The 23,375-nt window shown below is 46.0% G+C and overlaps 5 protein-coding genes across 5 annotated transcripts; 3 read left to right on the top strand and 2 right to left on the bottom strand.

Annotated features, from left to right (window-relative positions):
- Nucleotides 1–1,123: 1,123 nt before the first annotated feature.
- On the top strand, nt 1,124–1,904 carry H6S33_004653 (uncharacterized protein; the record flags this gene model as incomplete). The annotated part of the gene is made up of 5 exons (XM_044835996.1): nt 1,124–1,165; nt 1,226–1,294; nt 1,353–1,604; nt 1,660–1,771; nt 1,831–1,904. 5 exons carry the CDS (start codon nt 1,124–1,126, stop codon nt 1,902–1,904), a joined length of 549 nt encoding a protein of 182 aa, XP_044690626.1.
- A 1,076-nt stretch (nt 1,905–2,980) lies between these two features.
- H6S33_004652 (uncharacterized protein) lies at nt 2,981–8,703 on the bottom strand (the record flags this gene model as incomplete). The annotated part of the gene is made up of 7 exons (XM_044835995.1): nt 2,981–3,547; nt 3,618–4,941; nt 5,000–7,017; nt 7,070–7,729; nt 7,789–7,961; nt 8,081–8,404; nt 8,541–8,703. 7 exons carry the CDS (start codon nt 8,701–8,703, stop codon nt 2,981–2,983), a joined length of 5,229 nt encoding a protein of 1,742 aa, XP_044690625.1.
- A 6,250-nt stretch (nt 8,704–14,953) lies between these two features.
- H6S33_004651 (uncharacterized protein) lies at nt 14,954–16,187 on the top strand (the record flags this gene model as incomplete). Its single annotated transcript, XM_044835994.1, has 6 exons — nt 14,954–14,961; nt 15,045–15,050; nt 15,210–15,295; nt 15,364–15,439; nt 15,509–16,064; nt 16,134–16,187. 6 exons carry the CDS (start codon nt 14,954–14,956, stop codon nt 16,185–16,187), a joined length of 786 nt encoding a protein of 261 aa, XP_044690624.1.
- Nucleotides 16,188–17,233: 1,046 nt separating this feature from the next.
- On the top strand, nt 17,234–18,133 carry H6S33_004650 (uncharacterized protein; the record flags this gene model as incomplete). Its single annotated transcript, XM_044835993.1, has 1 exon — nt 17,234–18,133. The coding sequence occupies one exon, from the start codon at nt 17,234–17,236 to the stop codon at nt 18,131–18,133; it is 900 nt and encodes a 299-aa protein (XP_044690623.1).
- Nucleotides 18,134–19,416: 1,283 nt separating this feature from the next.
- H6S33_004649 (uncharacterized protein) lies at nt 19,417–22,002 on the bottom strand (the record flags this gene model as incomplete). The annotated part of the gene is made up of 1 exon (XM_044835992.1): nt 19,417–22,002. The coding sequence occupies one exon, from the start codon at nt 22,000–22,002 to the stop codon at nt 19,417–19,419; it is 2,586 nt and encodes an 861-aa protein (XP_044690622.1).
- Between the last annotated feature and the right edge of the window lie 1,373 nt (nt 22,003–23,375).

Here is a 23,375-nt window from a genome sequence, read left to right as displayed (position 1 = left end):
ACCCGGGTTGGCACATTTTTCCTTTCCCCTAGGTGCCACATAGGGTCAAATGCTAGTAGTATTGATAGGAGCATCAGTTATCACACCGCTGCAGCATTGGGCGGTTTAACCCCACGGCCGGCCATACTTACTACATGTATCTATGGTGCCTTTTATGACTTTGGGTAAGTTTTGTAGTATTTGTTACTAGTGCAAGCTGAGTTGGAATCAGAAATACTCCACAACCATATAGAACTCAAGCAGCCAGAGTATATACACGTACTCTATGCCTTTGATCCATACGCTGTAAATTATGGCTAATTTTCTTCGTAAGATCCTTGAGGCAATGATTATATGTTATTTCTAGAGCTAATTTCCCATAGACCTATAGCCATTTTTATCTCGACCTAGTATCATATATATCGATAGGATTTAATCATCGAAAAGGAAATCAATTATAAATGCCCAATACATAATAAATTAATATATCTCTTTGCCCCTTGATAATGATATATAAGCATTAGGAAAATTATTTTATTCGATTACAATTAGTCTAAAATATAGTTCATTTTTCTTTACTTATATATAATTTAGGATGCTAGCTTTGTTAGGAGGAATTTTCCCACCTAATAAACATTGAATTATTTTCAATTTTAGGATCCGGAGAGCTAGAGGCCCGCTCGTGGAGTTCTAGATCTGCCACAACTGTAATTACGAAGCCTAGATTGATGATTATTTCCGGTAGGACTAACCAAGTAAACTAAACCCAGGAGCGCCGGATAATTGAGCGCATTCAATCATGATCATGATAATCAATTATTCCCCAGGTTATCTCAGCTGCTGTCTCTCGATATCTTTGGTTTTCGCTACGTAATGAAGGGCGAGGTTATTTACCGTAATTTACATACCGTTTGTTTATGCTTGGTCATTTATTAGAAACCAAATTGATGATAATCTTTCTAGCACTAAAGAAAACTACCTTGGTTCCAAGATGTCAATGACAGAAATGCCCAAAATTGTGTGAGCACGTGACAGTATGTGGGGTAATTTCTTCCCTTGGCAACGTGGCATTCGCAACCACTTTAGGGTTGTCAAATTCAACGCGTCTCCTCCTGGACCCTGAATATTGCCACCTCTGCCATCAATGTCGTACTATGACATCGACGCGATCTTGACTGATGCTCAGGTAAGGCCAACAACCCTCCACTACCGTTGCGGTATATGTCTGTTAACTAACCAAACATAGAAAGTTCCATGCATCTTTGAAATCACAATTCCTGGGCTTGGTTACCTGGAGGGAAACTCAAATACTGATGTATGTGAATCAACCCCCGAGCTCATACCATTTAATCTGAGCTCACGCGGGGTTCCAGATCAAGCAAGGCACACGAGTAGAGCTTCCTCTATGGCTTGGTGAAATGTTAGGCGTAAGCCAGAGACTTGGTACAATGACCAATGTTGTGTCTCTCGACCTCCCTACAGCTCTAGGTCCCCGTATCCAGAATGCTTTGAAGGCGGATCCAACAACTGTTGATTTGCGTTCTCTCGCATCGCACTTTTACTCTCTTGGGGAGCGTATTTTAAGCTTGTTGGAAGAGGATGAGTTGGTGGATATATTGACAGAGGTACAACCTCCAGGATTGGACATCTATCGTAGGATTGAGCTAACAGGAATGATAGACGTTTAAAAAAAGGGCTGCGGAGATCGCGGATCATGCACATAATCCCGCAGGCGCGATCGGAGGTGGGGGTGGGGATTTTTTGAAAGGGTTGGATGAGAATGAGAGACACTGTGAGTATATCCCAGCGGCTCTATTAATTTCAAGAAAGACTTTATTTAATGTGAAACAGTGTTTCGGACAGCGCACGAGAGCGCAAAGGCCATCAAGCAGTTTTTAGCAGACCGTAATTCTAGCAAAAAATAAAACGCATGAAAATAGACGTTGCACTGGCTGGCCCAATCTTAGAACGTTATCAATTCTCAATTACGATATTTGAATAATCACATGATGCAACTTTAAAAAAAAAAAAAAAAAAAAAAAACCACCCTCCTTCCTACATACTCCAATGCCAACAGAACACCTCCATCCCCCAAAGACCCCAAGATACTACTAAACTAACGCGGTAAAGAAAAAAAGAAGGGGTAAACACTTGCTTACGTATATGCAGCACCTCCAATCTTGTCGGTTGAATCACAAGAGAATACTTGTACTCGAAAAAGGGGAGAATTGCAAGTTGAACCAGAGAATGGAGAAATAAAGAGTAACATATACCAAAGCTGACTAGGTTATCCTCAACAGATATGGCCCTAGTAGCAGTAGCAAGTTTAGAGTAGATAATAGTAAGAATCGCTCTCTTCATAAAAAATAATAAAATCATCTCGAGTCAAATAACACACGACACCCGTCTGAAGCGAAACCCGAATTCCAACACCTTTAGCCCTGTGAATAATGCTAATAGAAACGAAAGAGAAAAACAGTGTGAATATTGAACAGGAAAGTGAAGAGAAGAGAAAAATAAAGCCCAAAAAAGGCTGGCGAAGAGAGAATAAGATGTAAAAGTTAAGAGGCCCTTGAAGGGGCTGTTCGAGATGTAGTTTGTAAGTGGGGTAGATGCATAAGCTATGGTTATGTCGTTAGAGTAGCCATCGCGTCCTGGTAGACATTGTTTTTTTCCTGTTCCTTTTCTCCTCAGATGTTGAAGAATTGGCACAGACACCTTTTTTCTCTTTTTTTCTGGAACAATGAAGAAAAATCGTATCAAAAAAGAAAAGCCACAAGCAGATAAAGGATAAAAAGGAAAACATTCATCAAAATCACTTTCATCCACCCATGATCCGAAAAGCAATAGAACCTAAGCAAGAAAAATAGTTGACCAAGAGATATGGGGGAAAGACGAGGGATATAAAACACGAATAGAAGGGAAATGGATATCTTTTTTAATGAAATGAATAAACTCCGGAAATGAAGAGCAAATATTGACAAACACAGACCAGATTGATTTAAAAACAGGCGAACGAGCGCTTCTTCTTCGATAAGGCCTGCATTCTCTGTTCGAGCTGTTCTCGAGCCTGTTCTGCCTTTTGTCTGGCAAGGCGTTCTTCCTCGACAGCTTGCATGGAGTACCTGCTCGTCTGAGACTCGTTCTTTGTACGCTCTAACTCTTGCTGAACTTGCGATGCCTTTACCTGGAGACTGTCGCGGTCCGTCGTCAGACGTTTCATTGTCTTTTCGCAATCTGTCAGTGCCTCTTCTAGAGTAGAGGTTAAGGCCTTCTCGGCTTGTAATTGTTTCTCCAGCGTCTTGATACGAGCCTCCTGGTCTTCCATATGGGATATGGCGTAATCCTTACTGGGGCGTCTAGATGCTGTAGTTGGGCTTTGTGCACCGGAGGGAGGAGGAGCTGCGTTGCTGGGAAGAGGGGGTAAAGGAATAGCAGGTGGTGGTGACGGGAGTGAAGTCGTAGATGTGCTCTTTCTGAGGTTGCTATTCGAGGAAGTTGAATTAGAACGCTGAGCGCGGGTGACTCCAAGGCCTTGAAGTTCCATTTGAACTTCTGCGAGTTTTGTCTAGAAATTACAGATCAGTATACTGTACAAACAAAACGAAAGGAAGAAGTTCCAACGAAGTGTTACATACCTGAAGACTCGAAACCTCGCTGTTGAGGCTCTCAATAAGCGTCTGAGACTCGGTGTTCTTAGCTGTAGACTCTTCGATAAGTGTTTTTCTCTCTTGTTGCAACTTCTCATACTCCGCAGTCATTTCAGCCAGATTCTTGGCCGTCTCCGCGTTGTTATCGAAGTTAACTGTGAGTTGCTGTTCGAGATCCTCTACAAATTTGGCGTGCTTGGTCTCTTTCTCAGTGAGTTGCTCGATCTGCTTCTCTGACAAACTTCGTAGTTCCCGAAGTTCTGCGATGGTCTCAACGTGTCGTTTAATAGTCTCCAGGCTCTGTGCGACCTCCGCTTCAAGTGCTTGGATAGCTGCATCACGCTCAGCTGATCCCTGTGTAGCAATTGACAAATCCTTCTCGAGCGTTTCGATACGGGTGTTGGCCTCAGCATATGATGCCTGTAGTATCGTAAGATTTGCAACGTGTTCTTTAATTGTTCCCTTACTTTCTTCTAGTTCTTTCCGAACAGACTCTAGAAGCTCATCGTGCCTGGCATTGTTGTCACCAGTAAATTCTCCAGAGTTAGATACGCGGGCTTCAGCCACCTTAAGAGCTGCAGTAGCCCGAGCTTCTTTCGCGCGCAGAGTCTCCAGTTGATCCAGAGCATCACGATACGAAGCCTCGAGAGTATTAAGACGGACTTGCTGAAGCTCGATGGTTTCCCGGTTATGAGCAATGGTTGATTGCAGTGTTGCAGCCAATTCTTGCTGTTCCCTGAGTCCAGGACTGCTCGAACCGTCGTGGGAATCAATCTGCAGCTTGGTGTTTGCGTGGGCTCGCTCCAACTCAGCAACGCGAGCCAATTGAAGATCTATGGTAGCCCGGTTCTCAGCAACAGTCTTTTGAAGGGATTCGACTCTTTCTTGGTGATAAGTCTTTTCTTCCTCGACGGCTTCCTTCAAAGACTTTTCTTGATCAATCTTCTTTATAGATCTTGCTAACTCCCCTTCAAGCATGGTTATAGTAGACGAAAGAGCGTTCCTGGATTCCTTGAGGGAGTCAACCTGGGCATCATTGCTCGCCCGAAGACTATCCATTTCATTCTGGAGCTCTGCAATCTTCTGTGCCTGCTCAGCGGTCAAAGTGCGCTCCTTAGTCAATTCCTGCAGGAAATATGCAGCATCTCCTGTGGATTCGCCTGCTCGGGTTTCCAATGCTGTCTTGGCTCGTGAAAGCTCTTCTTCGCGCGTTGCAAGAATCTCAAGAGTTTTTGCTAGCTCAGCCTCGCCCTCTTCGATCCGGCGTTCCATAACGGCCACAACAGATATATCCATAGGTGAAGATTGGATACTAATCTAGTTAGAACCATAAAATTTCAAAATAGGGATATGGGGAATGAGTGATGTACCTTGATCTCTCGCGGGCAAGTCCAGTGATAATCGCAGATTTAGCTTCCATCTCTTTCTTTAAGCCTTTGATATCATCCTCCAAATCACAAATACGATCTGAGCGATTTTGAAGCTCGCGAAGTGCCGCATCTAGATTGAACTCAAAATTCTCTAAGACTTGTGGCTGATCTTCAAAGTGCTCAGTTGCGATCTTGCGAAGATTGGTGAAAGATCGGTTGGCGCGGTCAAGAACAGCAAGAGTCTGGCTCGACTTCCGGCGGATGAACGGACTGGTGGAAGGTGAGATAACACCACTCTGTCTTTCTTTTTGTCTCAACTCAGCCACTTGATCCAAAGACTGTCGAAGCTGCATATGAAGGCGATTATGTTCCTCCTCCTGAGCTAACAAAGCCTCCTGCATCTCCTGCCTGACGCTCTCTAACTCTCGGAGCAAAGTCTCCTCCCTCGCTCGGCTCTCCCTACTCTGCATTTCCGGTTCATCTCTGACCCGGGGTCGTGGACATTCATCATATGTAGTCTCCGACAAGGTTTGCGAATCCCCAGCCAAGGACAACTCCGATGATAGAGAGCGCGAGGATGAGGAATGTCCCTCTCCATCCACTTTCAAATCGTTCACCCTCGCGTCCACTAAAAAAGAAGTAGGTCTCTGGTTGGGAGATGGAGGTGGTGATGTCTCTCGAGAAGGGCCAGACTTGGAGTGGCGAATTTCGTCAAGTTGGTCCTGAATTGATGCGAGATCACGCAGAGCAGCCTCGTAATTTGCAGACATCTGGTCATACTCATTAATTGTCGCTTCATGTTCGACTTTCAAGTCAAAGAGCTCTTGTTGCACTGATTCTAATTTATCTGCAACAAACTGAGACTGGGCTGGGCTTTGGGGCGGATATTCAACGTGAGTGTGTTCCCCAAGGGTAATTTGGGGGATCCCGTGGTGGTAAGATCGCTCAGACTTAGCTTCAGATACGTCAGATAGAGGTGATCGTCTTCCATTTTCTGAGGAGCCTTCAGGGGTATCCAAGAATGTCTCATCAACCTCTGGCACCGATTCGACCTTGGAGGTAGGGTCGCTAAAACGCTTTCCATTGATCTCTATCACCTGCTCTACCACATTTCCGCCACCCCCGTTGATCTCCGTTTTCACATTATCCTTCTTTCCCTGTGCGTTAAGAGAATCCAGCTCATGTAAAAGGTGATCAAGTTTTCCAAGACTGCGCTGACGTTCAATCACATGCTCAAGGCGATCGATTTCCCTCCGCATCAACTCTAAATCCTGATCTGCCTCGGCCAGTCGTTCCTCTAGCGTTGAGATATAATCTTCGCAGCCAACCTCGTTTTCTCTGGCCCTGGCAATCTCCTTGCGTAAATCAGCAATGATAGAAGCATTCTTCTCCTCGCCGGACGTATGTCCATCCAACTTGCTTTCTAAGTCGCGGAGGTAGTTTTCTGTAGCTGATTCTCGATCCATCAGCTTCTGAATACGGGCTTGCAATTGCTGGTTGACGGTCTCGATATATGCAAGCTTAGTTTCCTTCTCGAGCAGCGAACTTTCGGAAGTGGCCATTGAAGATCGGGTGCTAGTAAGCGAACTTTCGAGACTCTGAATTGTTTTCTCATATTCAAGAACAACTTGCTCAACAGCTTCAGCGAATGAATTTGATCTTGCTAATCTCTCCTCCGCACTATCTGTGTACTCTGCGTTATTGGCAGCATCCTGGCAGTCACGGGCCCTAGTGATCTCCGAGATGAGTCTTGCGTGTCGTTGACTTAAGAGGCCATAATTTTCCTGCAGATCAAGAAGTTGATTTTGAAGCTCCATTTCCTTTCCATTTGACCTTTCCGATCGGGCTTGGCCAGCTTTTGATGGCGTTCTATCGTTTGATTCAGAAGAGCTCTTGACTTGTTCCCGCAAAAATGCAATTTCGGCTCGAAGACGTTCGACAAGTGCTTTCATGTCCCCATCATCCGAAATTTGTTGAATTCTAGGCTTACTTTGAATTGCGCGAGCACGTTGAGCATACTGGGATGTGTTAGGCATGTATCATATAAGACAGAAATACATTATAACATACCTGAACTGTGTTAAGGGTTTCACTTAAATGGAACTCGGCGGGTGTGACACATGCAATCATATAGGTGATCGCATTACCACCCAGTGAGTCTTGCAAGAGACGCGTAAGTTTAGAATCCCGATACGAGACATGAGACCCAGCTTGACGTGAAGAAAGTTGAGATATGACTTTTCCCAAACTAGCCAAACCAGCGTTGATCGAAATCCCTTCCTTAGCCCTCTCACCCTGTGCAAGTGTATTTTTCAGCCTTTCACTACCTGCCAAATCCACAAAATGCATCTTACTGTCCACAGTAACATAGCCATCTTGGCTGGTTTGGTTCATCATGTCAAGTGGTACTGAAAATCGCTTCTCGTGTTCTCTTGTTGGAGTCGTAGCGCCATTAACTGTAGACCCTTTAGCTTTACGCTGAACTAAGTTCAAGCTAAATACGGCATGTGAGCGTGAAGATTTCGCGTTGATAGCTGTAGCATCGGTTTGACGGATGGAGGAACCAAAGTTCAATGCGCCAAGCAAATCTTCCACGGTATTAATTGTGACTTGGTGAAGACCCGTGAGAAGTATTCTGCCTTTGGTGTCCTCGCGAATTGTGATAGGAACCCTTTCCTCCGGCCTAGTTCCCTCTGGAAGCAATAAATCCCGTAGTTGTTCGTTATATATCTAAATTAATTAGATATCGATTAATTGTGTAATTAAATTAGGGTTCAAAGAGAACAAACCTCTACATAACTAGCTTTCATAGTCCATCCTTTTTCGATGGTCGGTTTGTGCATTGCCGAAACCGGCGATGAGTATCTTGCCGGCGCTCTCAATCCAGATCTCGAGTCCCGCGGGTTTGGTGCGCTAGTCCCAAGCTTTTCGAAAAGAGCCTCAGCAGCTCTTGGAATTACCCCTGAGTGAAACAGCCGTGTTAGACAACTCCACATCTATCTACCACAAGAGAAAACCACCCCCCTAAACCACAGCCCCCCCCCCCCAAAAAAAAATTGTTCCTGAATGTTTAAAACTCACCCATAACTTTATGGTCACTCTGCTCATCAGGGCCAGAAGTTCCCATAGTGTATGATTTTCCCGCACCTGACTGGCCATAGGCCAGGACAGAAACATTGTACCCTTGAATAAACGCGTGCACACTTTCTTCCAAGTATTCCCAAACACCGTCTTGGTTTACATCCTGCCCAAAAACCCTGTCGAAAACAAATATTTTTCTGCCCTGCGGACTGTCTACAGCCAAACTCGTGGGGCTCGTAACATGTACCATTCCCTTCTGGAACCGCTGAGGGATCAATTCGAAGCCGGGATCGGATGATCGGAGTGGTGGTCGCACGCGCACAGCTGTATGAAGCCGTCAGTTTTATTGAATCCTCATGTTTTGTATGACACGGCATGGTGGGAAATTTTTCCCGCGAAAGCAGCCAAACAATTGGGGGAACAATCGAAACCATGATTTAATAAAGTTCCATGTACGTACCAACTTTGACGGATGTCCTGCCATCCTCATCAGAAGCCCTACTTCCGCCAGGCCTGCTGCTGATGCTCATGCGACTAGAGCTTCGCGCGGGTCGTAGAATGGCGCTCATCGGTCGAGACTGCGAAGGCGAAGAGGGAGTTGGGGACGCTGGAGACCCGACCATAGTCCTCGCGCTAAGTAAAGATCAAATGAATGTGGTTTTGAAGCAATTTTTTAGATGTGTCGTAGAGATTTTTCTCTTTGGAATTCAAAATGGCTGATGGTTATTTCGGCTGATTGCTGCTTGCAAGGGGTAGAACGAGAGACGAAGGGAGCATAGAGCGTTGGGAGCCCCCGAAAAGAGTCGACTTGCGTATGAGCGGAGTTAGGGGAGGTGAATTAGGATGTTGGTATAGCAGGTTGAGGAAAAAAGAAAAAGGCAAGAGGGGAGGGATGGGATAGAGGAAGGAGAGCAAGGCGGCTAAGAATAACTAACAGCTGCGTGAGACCCTGAAGAGTGGTAGCAAAAAGTCTAGAAGATTGAGAAGGCCCCAACTATGTCTCTCTCGTCTGGTACTCTCACAATCTCCCTCCAGAGCAATCTAGCTAGAAAGGAGATAGATGCAATCCCACGCTTCTGGCTGAGGGCCACCCTTTTCTTCTTTGGAGAGATATGTAGATAATTTTTCTCCGATCTTATTCTCTTCCTACTGTTCTTTTTCCCACTAATTCTGGCTCAGTCCCTGGTTCTCGGATTGTATGTAGAGTATTCTTGGGATGAGGGGAGCTAGGTATCTCGTTTGCGTGTATCTGAACTACTGTCTAGGTACCTATACCGTATGCAAGCCACACACTTGCTTCGACAGTGCTCGCTTCCTCCAATTGCAGGGTCGGAAGTTGCCTGATTTCTTTTTCCCTCTGGACGAACCGGAAAAAGAAGACGACCCGACAGGGGAGAATGGGGAACGAGGCACACGCGCAACAGTAACAGGTACACACTTACACACATACAACAGTAGCAACCTAATGGATTTGGACGTCTGGGGCACAGGTGGTGAGGGGAGAGTGGGAATTAGGGTCCACAGGATTGGAGGTGGGGATGGAATGAGATTATGGGATGGGTCGATAGGTGATAAAAGGTGCAGCAAACACAGCAAACCACCTTGAGGTCCACAGAGGGTCCCAGAAAGGTCTGGTGGGTGGAAAAGAAGGCCGGGGATGGAAGAAGGTATGGATTTGGGGGTACCTCACAGTTGCACAGAAGCTGCTGCGCGTACCAACCGGCCCCTACCGCTGTCCTGAAATGGACAACAATCGCACCTCCCCCATTAACACACACACAAACACGGCTGAGCTCTTACTGCAATGGGACACCCTTGTGCCTACACCTTTCCTCATTGTCACTTGTCATCCAAATTATCAGAATACTTTAGGAAAAGGGGACCTATGGTCCTTCTTCCATTCAGATATAGGTACCTACATATGTACCTACCTAATAAAGTCCCCCGGAATTTGACTGCTGCAAGCTGCAAGTCGTGTTCAGATTGAATATGTTGTCCAACAACGACACCAGATCTCGTACCTACAGTTCCCTAGTGCAGCGGACATTGAGGGAGAAAGGTACGGGCTACGGCAGTTTGTTAATGTGGGCTACCGGTATCCACCTGGTTATCTTCTCTCTGAACGTGACCGCCGCGCACGAGTGGGCACAAACTAAAACTTCCCCCTCGAAAACATGCAGTTTCCCGAGAGGAACAAACTCCTGGAACTCCCATCAGTTTACTGAAAACGATGGCTGAGAGAAAACGGTTTTGCCTACCCACGCCTAAAGTACATGTATGTACTTTATGTATCATGCTATGGGCACCGGAGAAGCCACTCGCACATGAACCGATGGAAAAGAGCGAAAATGTTGGAAACCCGGTCTTCCGCGAGTGAAGGGATGGATTCACACCCCGAAAAGGGGGCCGTTTGTTCAAAAGGGGGCGTGGGCTAGACAGGGGTCCAACTTTGGTGTTTGTCACGTCGTATGGGGAAGCCCTCGTCTGAGAAACCGACTCTGATGTCGCTTCTTGACATTTCAACTTGAGAAATGAACAGGTAAATTGGTTACTCTATCTAGGTTGCAGCTCAGTCAATCAATATGCACTCTATGGTGCCAGGCCCAAGCAATAATGACCAATCTCGTACCAAAAGTTACGGTGACCCAAGATATCAAAAGATGACGACCAACGCCAATTTCTCGGGACAGAAATTTGTGCTCTTCACCCTTGACATTAAATCAATGTGTTATTGTTATCCATTGCAAGGTCTTCAAAACACCGAAATCCCCGGGTGAGTCCCCGATAAGACAAAGGGTCAACACGGCTCCTATGACTTCTATCGATGCAGGAACATGTCTTCTTCTCAAGCCATTGGAACTACAGTTGATCCACATCTGGAGAAGATATTTCCTTTTTTATTTGACTTCAAACGTCCTTTCCCTCATTGAAAATAAATTGGCACCATGTCTAAACAACGAAATTCATCACTTGCGAAAGACTCTAACAACACCACGATACGTGGGAGAATCCAAGTCTAAGCGACCGCTGATCAATCCGACGTCGGAATATCCGCCACAGAGTCTTAACTAAGGTCCGTGTCTCACGTGGAACCGAGATTGGAAATGCCGGCTCCCCGCAGCAGGCATCACCAGTTCACAACGTCTACCGTCCGATTCCATGAGTACACAGTTTAAATACCCACAACGCAATAGGAGCTCAGGGAACGTTCAACCGTTTTGAGCGGCGCTCGTCCTTTTTTTTGCGAGTGCTCAAGCTTGGAAAAATCGTAGATTGTAGCATCACGAAGAATCACTACATATATGTATACACCAGCTATACGGACATGTAGGTACATGTATTTACCGCCAGCCCTAAAGATTTGTGGAGCCGTGGAAAAAATGAAAATAATTTCCCCGGTCTCATAATTCTAATTTAAGAAGCCCTTTCTGGACTTCGGGAGACGCCCCATGCATACTTTTTTTCTCGCTAGACATGAGGAATCACTCGTTCTAGAATCTCTCACACACATACACGGACACGGACACGTGCACATACCACGCCACCCGGCATTATATAATAGGCAGCTTCTATTCAATAAGTACTCTAAGTATGTGTATACACATTACAAGGCATGTGAGGGTTCTTCTGTGGGTACTAGGTAAGCAAATCCTGACAGTAGCTCTAGAATCCAAACCGTACCATCTGACATAGCCCACACAGAGGATATCAACACATATTAGTCCCTAATATGGATTTCGGAAAAGGTTTGTATGTATGTCCCTACATTTATCTTCCAGGTATTTACAAGGATACCGCGGGAACAAGGTCACCCCCAGTGATGTTCATGCAGTTAGTAAAACTCATCAATACACGTAACAACATATTATCGCTCATATATAAGACAGCATATACCAATGTAGTATTTTGAACTACCCCCTGTGCTGATCATAGAGCCATTCCGCTCAGCTACCCCTCAACTAACCATTTTTTGTCATTTTTAGAGTTGTTCTGGATGATCCATGTACTAAGCCCATATGAGGCAGCAATGTGATCGTTAATTATATCCCATCTGCCCATAGCATCCTACCACGATGTAACATGTGGGAGACCAAATATTCCGGATCCCACACCGTTGGAAGTGATATATACGTTGTTGTACTGCATATTGCTACTCCTATGTAAGACAACCAAGGTGTATACTCACGACCTAGGTGGATGGCCTTCCCAGCGAATACCGAATACATGGTTTCTCAGTAATCTTTGTTTACTATTGTATGATTTGATTTAAGTAAAGGTGGCCGTTATAGTTCCGTATAATTAGCTTCTAAGAGACGATCGACTCGAGTTATAATACGTATAGTTTACGGACAACCAATATTGAATTACATGACGTTATTGTCGCATGTATGTCTCTCGGAGACACTGGAGTATGATTGGTGTTATTCAGTATTCGTGTTGGGCATAGCAAATCACCGAGGGACCAGAAAGCTCGATAATCCAGCTTGACCTTTTTAATTCATTTGGTGTCTCCGCGAGACATCTTTTTGGAAGCGGTTCACGGTCCCATATGAAATTTCAAATGAGTATCGGTGTACGGGCCACATATGGGCCCGCTATGATGTTCTATAGCCCTATAAAATGACTCACAAAAAAGGTCTTGGGGTTTAATATGCTTTGGGCTCATGCCACGGGTGGAAAGAACCGTGAGAAATTTCAGCTGCAAAAGTTAAGACTCGGATTAGATCATTTTTGGCAAGGACACCAGTTAGGAGCCGGAGCTCATATGTGCTAGGTAATTTATCTATCCGTGATCTTGCCTATGATCTACGGTATCGTAGCTTCAGATGCTACATCTACTATTCTAAAAGGCGATGATGATTCAAAACCCTTATACGTTACGCTAAAATGTATGCATGCTTAACCAGAATACCAACAAGTTGGTCGAACCCGTCCCAAATGTTTCGATTAGTTCCACTGAAATTTAGAAAACATTTCTATGCACATGTGACCGCACACACTTCAGCACACCTTCAGCTGGTAGTTGATTTATATCTGGCTCCTGTTGCATGCTATTAATTGTAAACAACAAATCATCATGGTACTACGATTGTTCTTAGGTTCATGTCGATGAAGTTCTCAACGCCGAAACTCAATGCATCGGGATCCTTGCTGTGCCGTATATACGATCGATCCTCTGGGAATATTACTTTTCCTACTGCAAAATCATTCCCTGGAATCTTGGCAATCCGGCATATCGAGTTGCCTTTATTAGCCTAGCAGACAAGGAAAAGGTGATCAGCCTTTTTGACTGGGTAACACCCTGTAGATGGTTCTTGGACAGAATTCATTGTTGGGAACGTATGTAAACGTATGTATATACACACCAAGAATAATATAATTAACCATTTTCAACAGTTCTTCCACCACCACCAATTTTGAGAGGATTGATACAAAGCCCTGTATAATGTGAATTCTTAGTAAAGAGAATCTTTCTTTGAAATTTATTTGGAAAAATACTAAATTTTGCATGAGTTACCCTTAAACAGTCAGACCCAACGCGACTGCCGTTATATATAACTACTAGCGCCCTTATTCCCTACGTAGCTTCATGATATCTTGAACGCCGTGAGTATGATTCTAGGTACGATCTCTACGCATACAATATCTGATATGCGGCAATCATGACCAGATGACCACTGCGAGCTTCCGGCACATCATATCTTCTATATATGGTTAGTAGTCACTATGATTGGGGTTTTTGTGTGAGCATTCGTCCTGAAACTCTTGCCAAGACCTCGCATTGTATGGCTTGGCAAATTCCACGATGACTTATGACACCATATTGTGGAGTCGATCCAGACCTAGTTTTGAAGTTTATCCAGAAACCGCTGTCGAATATTTTATCATGCATTATATATCTTACTTTCGTCTAACATTCTTCAGAGTTGTTATATAGGGTACCAACTCTTCTCAATGTTTTTGGTCGCACAGAAACTAGCACTAGAGTATCAAAGTATAATGCTGGGGCGCATCTACACCGAATACAACTCGACTCCTTTAGGGGCCTCTCGGCCTTTCAGCAACTATATATATGCATAGCTCTGTTTTATTCCGCCGTACAGGTCGTCGGTTTGGGTCACAGGAGGGTTCGGAATACAACGAGAATCTTGCTTCAATGGAACTCAACTGTATAGTGTACTCGTCTAACACATACCAGCAGTGCACATCGACTGCCTCCCCTAACTTCAAAGGTGTAACGATATGTATGGCGGGTAATCGGTTTATGATGCCTGCTGGGTATTGAAGAATTGCAGCAGCTGTTCCGAGATAAAGTTTGTTTCACTACAGCAGGATATTGTGGTTACGACATTAAGAGTTTTGTCCTCCGGGAACGTTCCTATATATAGCTTTTTCAGGATCGTATCGAAGCCAATTTCATGATCTATGTAATAGGTGCTGTGTCCGACCTTAAGAAATCGACAGCTGTTAGCCAAGAGGTATTTATTACTACTTGCACCGTTGTTAATGGGTGTTGGGATACGGGGCAGTACTGGCGCATGCAGCATTGCGTGCATGTGGCTCGAAAAGAGAGCCAATGATTGGAATCAATTGTAAGCGACAAGGCTATTGTCCTCGCGTAGCTAACCCGAGTGACCTCCCATGAATAAAGGTTGTAGTAGTTAGAGGCAGGGTTTGTAACCCTAAAGCACACAATTAATGTGACGGCCTTTACTTACTAAGGTTCACGTCTTGGCACTACTCCCCACGAGCCAAAATTCACCACACCACAACGAAAACTCTCGCGAGCCTCGACTTCACGACTGACGAAAACCACCGCCGACGACAACACTTTCGTATTTTCCCCTAACACTAAGTCTATAATCAGCAAATATGGGACGGTATGATTCTCCCCCCGCAATTCTAGTTTTTGGCAAGAATGTCAGAGAAAGAATTTTAGCTGACGTGGTGATGAAACTTTTAGTGGACCGTAAGATACACCCTTCCTTTGCCCCGTCTTATCACACTTCGAGATTTGAGAATTCTTGGCTTGCTTGAGTTTCTCGACATCCCCCCAAGAGGAAAATGAAAACGGGATTGTGGGAATCGATTGGTGGGCTAACCTGTGCTTGTGCTTGGGGGTTTACAGAAAGAAGCACACCAAGCGCCTTGCCGCTCCTTCGCACTGGCTTCTCGACAAACTTTCGGGAAAATACGCTCCTAGGCCTTCCCCTGGTATGTTTCGCTTCACTCGCTGAAGTAGTCTCCGGACCTATCATTTACTGATGGGTCTTGTTCACCAGGTCCTCACAAGCTGAGGGACTGCTTGCCGCTTGTTGTCTTTATCCGTAACAGACTCAAGTATGCATTGAACGCTAGGTACCTAACCCCCCTCCTTTCAGCTTTGGTGAGATGAGATGATTAACCTTGGGAAACGTGGATTTACAGGGAGGTCAAGGCCATCGTCATGCAGCGCCTGATCAAGGTCGACGGAAAGGTCCGCACTGACCCCACCTACCCCGCTGGATTCATGGACGTCATCACCATCGAGAAGACTGGCGAGAACTTCCGCCTCATCTACGACACCAAGGGACGCTTCACCATCCACCGAATCACGGAGACCGAGGCCAGCTACAAGCTCTGCAAGGTCAAGCGTGTCCAGCTCGGCGCCAAGGGTATCCCATACCTCGTCACCCACGATGCCCGCACCATCCGTTATCCCGACCCCGCTGTCAAGGTTAACGACACCGTCAAGATTGACATCGAGACCGGAAAGATCACCGACTTCATCCGCTTCGACACTGGAACTATCGCCATGGTCACTGGTGGTCGCAACATGGGTCGTGTTGGTGTCATCACCCACCGTGAGCGCCACGATGGTGGTTTCGATATCGTCCACATCAAGGACGCTATTGACAACACCTTCGCTACCCGTCTCAGCAACGTCTTCATCATTGGACAGGAAAAGTCATGGGTATCCCTGCCCAAGGGCAAGGGTGTCAAGGTAGGCATTATCCTGTGCAAATCTGCTGAGTTGGCGGAAACGTGTAAACTAACGAACCTCTGTTGACAGCTCACCATCGCCGAGGAGAGGGACCGCCGTCGTGCCCACGCCATTGCCGCTTAAATGTTTTCTTATTCTACGAGGGGAAATATCTGGGTCGGGCAATATCAAAAAAAATCAAAAAAGTTTGGCGCTCATTACTCTGGGGGCATCCTTTTTTTGTTTGTCTCTCTTTGTCTTTTTTTTAGGAGTGACCGGAATTCAAAAAAATACGGAATCTTAGGCGTTCAGAATGTGATTTTGGGTTTTGGGGGCAATTGTAAAGTTTTTTGTCCGCTTTCCTGTTGCCTCAATGTCTTGTGCGTGAAATACTGTAGGAAATCTGTTGCATCCTGTGAAGTGGTCCCGAAGCAAGCTGCTTAGTTTGAACCCCGAACATCTTCAGAGTGTAAAATGTTTCCCTGGTATACTCTGATGCCCTTTTTACCCTCTGTTTTTCGAAATTTCCATTTCACCAGAGTGAAGGTGTTGAATATGGGTTAGGACTCCATTGCTGCAATAAGTATCAGTTGTAAAACTGGCATAAAGCTTGCCATTTGCTAACAAAAGGGCGTAAAATCCAATTTCATCCATACATGGGCCCAGAGAACGTTGCGATGGTAGTGGGAGTCCGTAAAACGGCCTGTACCTAGAATACGGATCTCTAGCTTTAGGGTTATCGCAATGGCAGATATAATTGCAATATTAATTGCGTTGTAGGAATGGCACCGAGGATTTCTCTCTTGCCCAAAACCACAGACTGAAATCTTAGTCTTTTCAGACTCTTTCTTATGAATCCAAATCTTTAAGTTGCACTTAATCTCATAAATAATATGCCTATATGTTGGACTCCTTATATAATTACTTCTGGTTCGAGATCCCCGATGTTGCAGAGGGGCCTGGTTACCCGGCATCCGCAGCCCCACCAAACGCGACCTCCGAAGAAACATTTTGGCAATCTGCAAATCTGAGCGTTTCAGGCCCACGAAACCCAATTGCTCACAGCCCGTGAAGCATCCATTCCCACAAAGTCTTCACACTCTGTAAGCCTTCTCCCCACCCAATTTCCGTTAGTGAAATTCCATATAATAATAACCCCCTCGTAGATAGACCGAGCCCGCCCGCCCACAATGCCCCCCCGACTACCACGCCCCGCGCTCCTCCGCGCCCCCTCCACCCTTCTCCCCCGCATCCGTACCTACGCCAGCATCGCGCACACACCCGCCGCCGCACCCCCTATCGCCCGCCGCGCAACCACACAGCCTGAATCACACAAAGCCGCACTCTCGCGCAAGACCCAGCTCCACCGCACTTACCTCTCGCTCATCCGGTCCTCGCCGCTGCTGATCATCTTCCAGCACAACAACCTTCGCGCTGTCGAGTGGAGCGCGCTGCGCCGCGAGCTCAAAAACGCACTCACAAAGCTGGACGCTGCCTCAGCACCGCTGACTACAATCACGCTGGTGCGGCCTGCGCTGTTCTCGTCGGTGCTCAGAGTCGCCGAAGGCTTTGATAAGGAGCATAAGTTTGATAATGGTCTTGCTGGAACAAGTAAGGAGGCGTATAAGAGTACTCTGCATCTCAAGGAGACGCTGGATCTGAATCCGCTGCTGACGGCGAATGTGGCGACACTGTCGATGCCCATTGTGGCGCCGGCGCAGCTGAAGGTCATACTGGAGCTGATGTTCCCCGAGAAGAGGGCGAAGAAGGGGCTGGATCCGTTGGCGCTGAGTGGGCTGCAGAAGTTGGTGCTGCTGGGCGCGAGGGTTGATGGTCATGTTGCAGGAGGGCGGATTGGTGAGGGGAGGGTTCTGGATGGCGACCAGATGAGGGCGTTGAGTCAGCTCAAGAGCGTCGAGGAGATGAGGGGCGAGTTGGCCGCCATTCTGCAGAGTGTTGGTGGTGGGGAGCTGGTGAGGAGCTTGGGAAGCGTGGGGTTGACGCTGACGAGGACGGTGGATGGGAGGAGGAAGATGTTGGTGGAGGAGGCGAGTGGTGGGAAGCCTGTAGAGGAGGCAAAGGCCGAGTAGATGGCTGGAGGATCTTCTGTATATAGCAAATACAAATTATTTTAGATTCGGGAACTAACTGTGGAAAACTTCTTACTGTTCATAATTTCTTTTAACTAGTGAATAAATGAATGCTGTAGTTTAATATGTTTCTGCACATTCTTATATCAAACAGCTGGTTACGATTGAATCGAACCTGAAGACCGCGTCACAAGTATCACTCGGTGCCAGAAGTAGGTCCTGATGGCTGATTGCTATTTTTGTCGCTCATCCGAGCCTTAAGAAAGCTTGAATAGAGACATACATATCGCTATTATATCATTCTTGCCATGGGATTGATGCGGGCGGGGTAGCAAGTAGTAATATGCCTTGAGGTTGCGTCAGAAGCTTTGATGGACTAGCTAGCTTATCCAATTAGCTGCGTTGTTCTATCTTGCTGTATTTTAGTATGGGTAGGGCAAACTATGGGTGGAGTATCTGGGGGTTTGTGGTATAGATTTAATGTTCGGCGTTGTACTCAGAATGACCGCTCGTGGGCGTCAATGACTAAAAAGTGCTTCTTGTTTGTGCTCTTTTTGGATCTAGAGTTATTTCCTACTAATCAATCATTTCCACACCTAAAGTGGCTGCTCAACTACATGTATACGTATGTAAGCTTCGTTTTCTAAGCTAGCTTAGCAACGTTTAGTAGGCCTAAAAAATAAAGATTATCAGTAGGTAACCGCTACCGCGGCCACCGGGTCCCCTTTTTTGTTCAGTTCTAGTTCTAAACGACCAGCTCGTAGGGTCTCTATCATACCACAATCAGGCTGCTTCTTCTGGGTCTTTCCCTCATTTCAATTGATATCTGGGTATGATTTCGGACCTCCCTCAGTTTACTCAGTGTGATGCAGCTGATCAGTGCAGCTCATACACATTTTTACCAGCGTGGCGCTATTGAGCACTTTGCGAGTGAGAACCTGTGATTATATTGTGATCGATGCAACTACGCTGGCCTTGCTACGCAGCGGTGTTGCCGACTGCCTTTCATGGCACGATTTACTCTAACGAAAACCCTATAACCTACTTAAGCTACAATTGTCTTTACTCTTGGCCTTTCAAAAAGTTTTGCGTATCTTCATCTCCCAACCTATTACGCCCATCCACATATCATCTTAATAATCCGGATGGAGGTATGGCGCTCATCATTCCATTTCCCACATCCATTTCTGCACCCCCTTGCATCGATAATCGTCTTCTGGGGAAGTATCTACCCGCGCATCCAAGGACCCACCCTCCCCCCATGCCGAAAAAAAGAAAGAAGATTACAACGCTACCCGAAGATACCGAATGGAAAATATGCGCCCCTTTTTGGCAGCTTCCTCTTCGTCGATCTCCTCTGCAGCTACCTGTTTCATCACCTCTTCGGACACGCATGTCTGGTATCCAGTTATAATACGCACCGTTTTGTTCGATCCTAGCCATGCGCGTGTTTCCGGCAGGGCGTAAGCTGTTGGAAATATGGCGTCTTTGTCACAGAGCTTGACCGTTTGAGCCTTGTATTCAAAGGTCCATCTTCGAGTGTCCTTATCAAATACTTTCGTTCGGAGGGATTCCCAGTCTTCATCTGGCGTAGCCTCTTCCAGGTGGTTGTATGCTGTTGATTTGATTTGACTGAGGGGTATTTGTGGATCATGGGTTTTTCTATAGGCACTCTTGACACTGTTGATACCGCTGGTGAGGCGCCCGAGTTTGATAGACTCGATGTCTGAATGCTCTCTTATTGAGAGTATTTCCGTGGTATCGAATGTTGGTGGAGCCTTCCTGCTACCCAAGACTACGGCAAGGGATAGCAATTTAAATGGAGTTACCGCCCTTTTGATGCTCCCACTCCCCGTCTCTACTAAATCATCAGGGTGGAAAATAGCTTGATCTAAAATCTTCAAGATATCCTGTCGAGGCTCGAGTCCTAGAAGAATCGCCGCTCGTGGAAGACAGATGAGATCATTTTCTACCAAGTCCTTTATGATGGATATAGCCAGTTGGAGACGGCTTGATTCTCCGTTATGTGCCCAATCATATATGAATATATTTATCCAAAGAAATACGACACGTCGTAGATCCGTGTAGTCTTTCATCGTCCAGAACCTCTTGGCCAAAAGGGCTGCAAGATTCGCCTGAGATGCCATCCTATTGACAAGGCCTCGTGTTGTCACCACCTCTTCCTCTGCACGTGATATAGCAGTGTTTAGAACACTGATTTCCTTTTTTGGTATCGCCTTTTTGGCTAGGATGCTTGGTAGCTTGGAGGTGAAATTTCTTGAATCACGAAAATCGCCCAACAATATAGCTTCCGAGCTTGATATAGTTGATTTCGAACCATCTAGATCATCAACTAGTTCTGATCTGACTCCTAGAGTCGTTGATGGCTTTGGAACATACACATCCCGAGCGTAACCCTCAGATACTTCCTTAATCGCCTTTTCTTGGTACTTTGCGGCTTTCCCAGCATCATCTGGGTCTTTCGTCGACTTAAACCTTATAAGGAGGATAACTGCCAACTCTGAGAGGCAGGCTGCTCGGTGGAGACTACCGACCTGTGATTCAACAATTGCCGTTCTTACCCGCTGTATGGCGGGTTCTAAGGCAGCCGGGTCTTCCGTTAAGTTGAATTTCTCCATCAGGATATCTCCTAACATGAAGAAATGAACAGATCGGTCAGGACTTTCCTGTGACTCCGATATGATCTCTTCTACATGCAATATCGTTGCGTTCAGATCGTCTAATTCCTTGGTCGCTTTGAATCTCGCGATTAAAAGTGCTATAAGCTTGTGGAGGTAAGTAATTCGATCGCGGTGACTCGGGGGTGTTCCTGCTACCGCTTTCTCCGCTTTTGAAATGGCCTGCTCTAAAAAGCTCAAGTCTCCTTTCAATTTGAATTTTGTGAATAGAATATCTGCAATGTAGTAGAGATAACCTGGGCTCTGTCGTTCTGGTGCCTTTATTCCCAGGAGTAAGGCATGTTTTAGTTTGTCGTTATCATCTGTCGATTTGAGCTTCTCGAACAAAATCTCCGATTTGAGGAGGCCGCTTAAACTGGTATTGCTCCACAATTCGGGAGCCACCTGTTTTGTGTACAATATGGTCTCCTCCAGGCTAAGTGTATGATCAAGCTGACTGTATTTTCTGAATAGAAGGCCTATTAACTTGTATAGATAAACCGGCCGATCGGGGTGATCTTCAGCTATCTCATCAACTGCTCTCTCTGCATTCGATACAGCCAGGTCGAGGTCGCTCAAGCTATCTGTCCATTTATGTTTTTCAAACGAAAGATCTGAAAGCCTCGAAAAACAAGCGCCTCGGCCCTGATAACCACGACATTCTTGCTCCGCTTGGATTGCGTGGTATAGGGCATCATCAAGGTCGGGTATATCGTCCATAACCTCGAACCTCAATTCCAGAAGATTAATCAGCTTCGATACCAGTCGGACCCTCTCGAAGTCTCCCTGGGACGCTTTTGAAACCGCCATCTTTGCATATAGTATACTCTGGTCAAGGTCCCCAAGGTTCTTTATCCATTTATACCGCAGGGACAGAGTGTCTACGAGGGTCGAGAGGTGCACCCCTCGATGGGGATGGTCCGGTACTGACACTGCATTTTCTGCATGCGCCACTGCTTCATGGAGATCTCTGAGGTCATCGGTGTACTCAAACTTTGTGGTCAAGAGCACGGCGAGATGGTGGGAATGCTGTGCATACTCGAAGTTCTTGGGAGTTGTTTCGCCGAGGGCCTTTAGGGTGGCATCGATGCCGGCGAGACACGTAATCTCACGGGTCCATTTGTGGTGGTGGAGGAGGTCGAAAAGCTTCCCGGATATAGTCTCGGTTATTTGCTCTTGAGTGTGCGCCATGTTTCTCTTTTAGGTACTATAAAGGCTGTCAGTACTTTTCTTAGGCTTTTTGTGTAAAGTACACGGATTGAGTTTTCCTTACGCTCTAACTCTGTGAGACGTGTAAGTAACCGCGAATTCCTTTTTGCTTCGACGCTTGAGGCAGGTGATTTATTGAGAGTTTGCCGAAAAAAAAAAGTTTATTCCATTATATACATGTATTGTATGGGTGGCCTAATTGGGAGGCCTGAAAACAAATTTCTTGACATCACATTCGTCGGATGGATTAGGATGACTAATCTACATAATATGGATCTGTATGTAGTCGGCCGCGATGGGTGGATGCCTAGAGGGAAAAATGCACTTGTGGATTACATGTGGGATTTGCGATCGGGCACGGTTTTTGGTGATGCCGGCGGATAAAAGACCATGGTTATAGAACTGGGAGTGGCTTACTCATATGGTATCACTCGTTCCACCATGGGCGTGATTACCTGGATAAATTGCATTGTGTATACACATACAAGATCTGTGGGTTTCTGGGCTTTCATCTTTTCCTGGTTAATTATATAGACTAGTTCGAGAATTATTCCATCGGATGCTGTTTGTCGAAGCAGGCAGCTTTACTGGAAACGTGTTGACGATCCAGACTTAAGTAGTTCGTTCTCCAGATACCAGTTGCCGGTAAGATTTATATACGAGATGGGGTAAATGCTCCCTCGGGCTTTTGTGGGGGGCGGGGTGTGGGTCAAGTCATGGCTTGTCACTCGAAGGTATGACTTGGCCGTAGTCATCCAGCGCCCACAATAAGAGATATATGTGTAGTTGATGATGTCACTACTCGCTCTTAAGGACGGCAGGGAAGTTGCTTATGTCGGGCGGACCTTCCGGGTCTAGAGTATACGGAGAAGGCTGGAACCGCATAGGCGGAGTCTCCTGCCATATATATTGTCCCGAGTAATATGATTATTAATTATATTGCCGATGCTGATTTATAAGTGTTTTAGCTATGAGCAATTGTGCTGGCGCTGCTCTGTAGCGACGATTGTGCAATTGTCATTCTCGGCATTACTGTGATGGAGATGCACTCACTACTCTCTAGATCTTCCTGACTTGCGGGTCTCTGGTGCTGTTCCCATAGTATCTAGATAAACCTGGGCGGGTGGAACCAGTGACCGCTTGGAAGTTTAGTGCGCGTAGCTGGAAAGACAAACTTGATCAGTCCCAACACTGGGCACTTGAATACAGAGAGGGAGGGGAGATTTATAGGAAAATGTCGGATGGCCTACTCTCCTGATACTTTTCATCCACAGCGGGCGTGATTTGCTCGCTTGGTTGTGCTGAGCGCGGAGTCCCATCTCCCTACACCGTCTCACTATATATATGATTATGAA

Source organism: Morchella sextelata (genome assembly GCF_020137385.1).
Source record: "Morchella sextelata strain SCLS chromosome Unknown scls_18, whole genome shotgun sequence".
Classification (NCBI taxonomy): domain Eukaryota; kingdom Fungi; phylum Ascomycota; class Pezizomycetes; order Pezizales; family Morchellaceae; genus Morchella; species Morchella sextelata.
The sequence above is the reverse complement of the archived record's forward strand: the minus strand, read 5'-3'. Positions and strand labels throughout refer to the sequence as shown.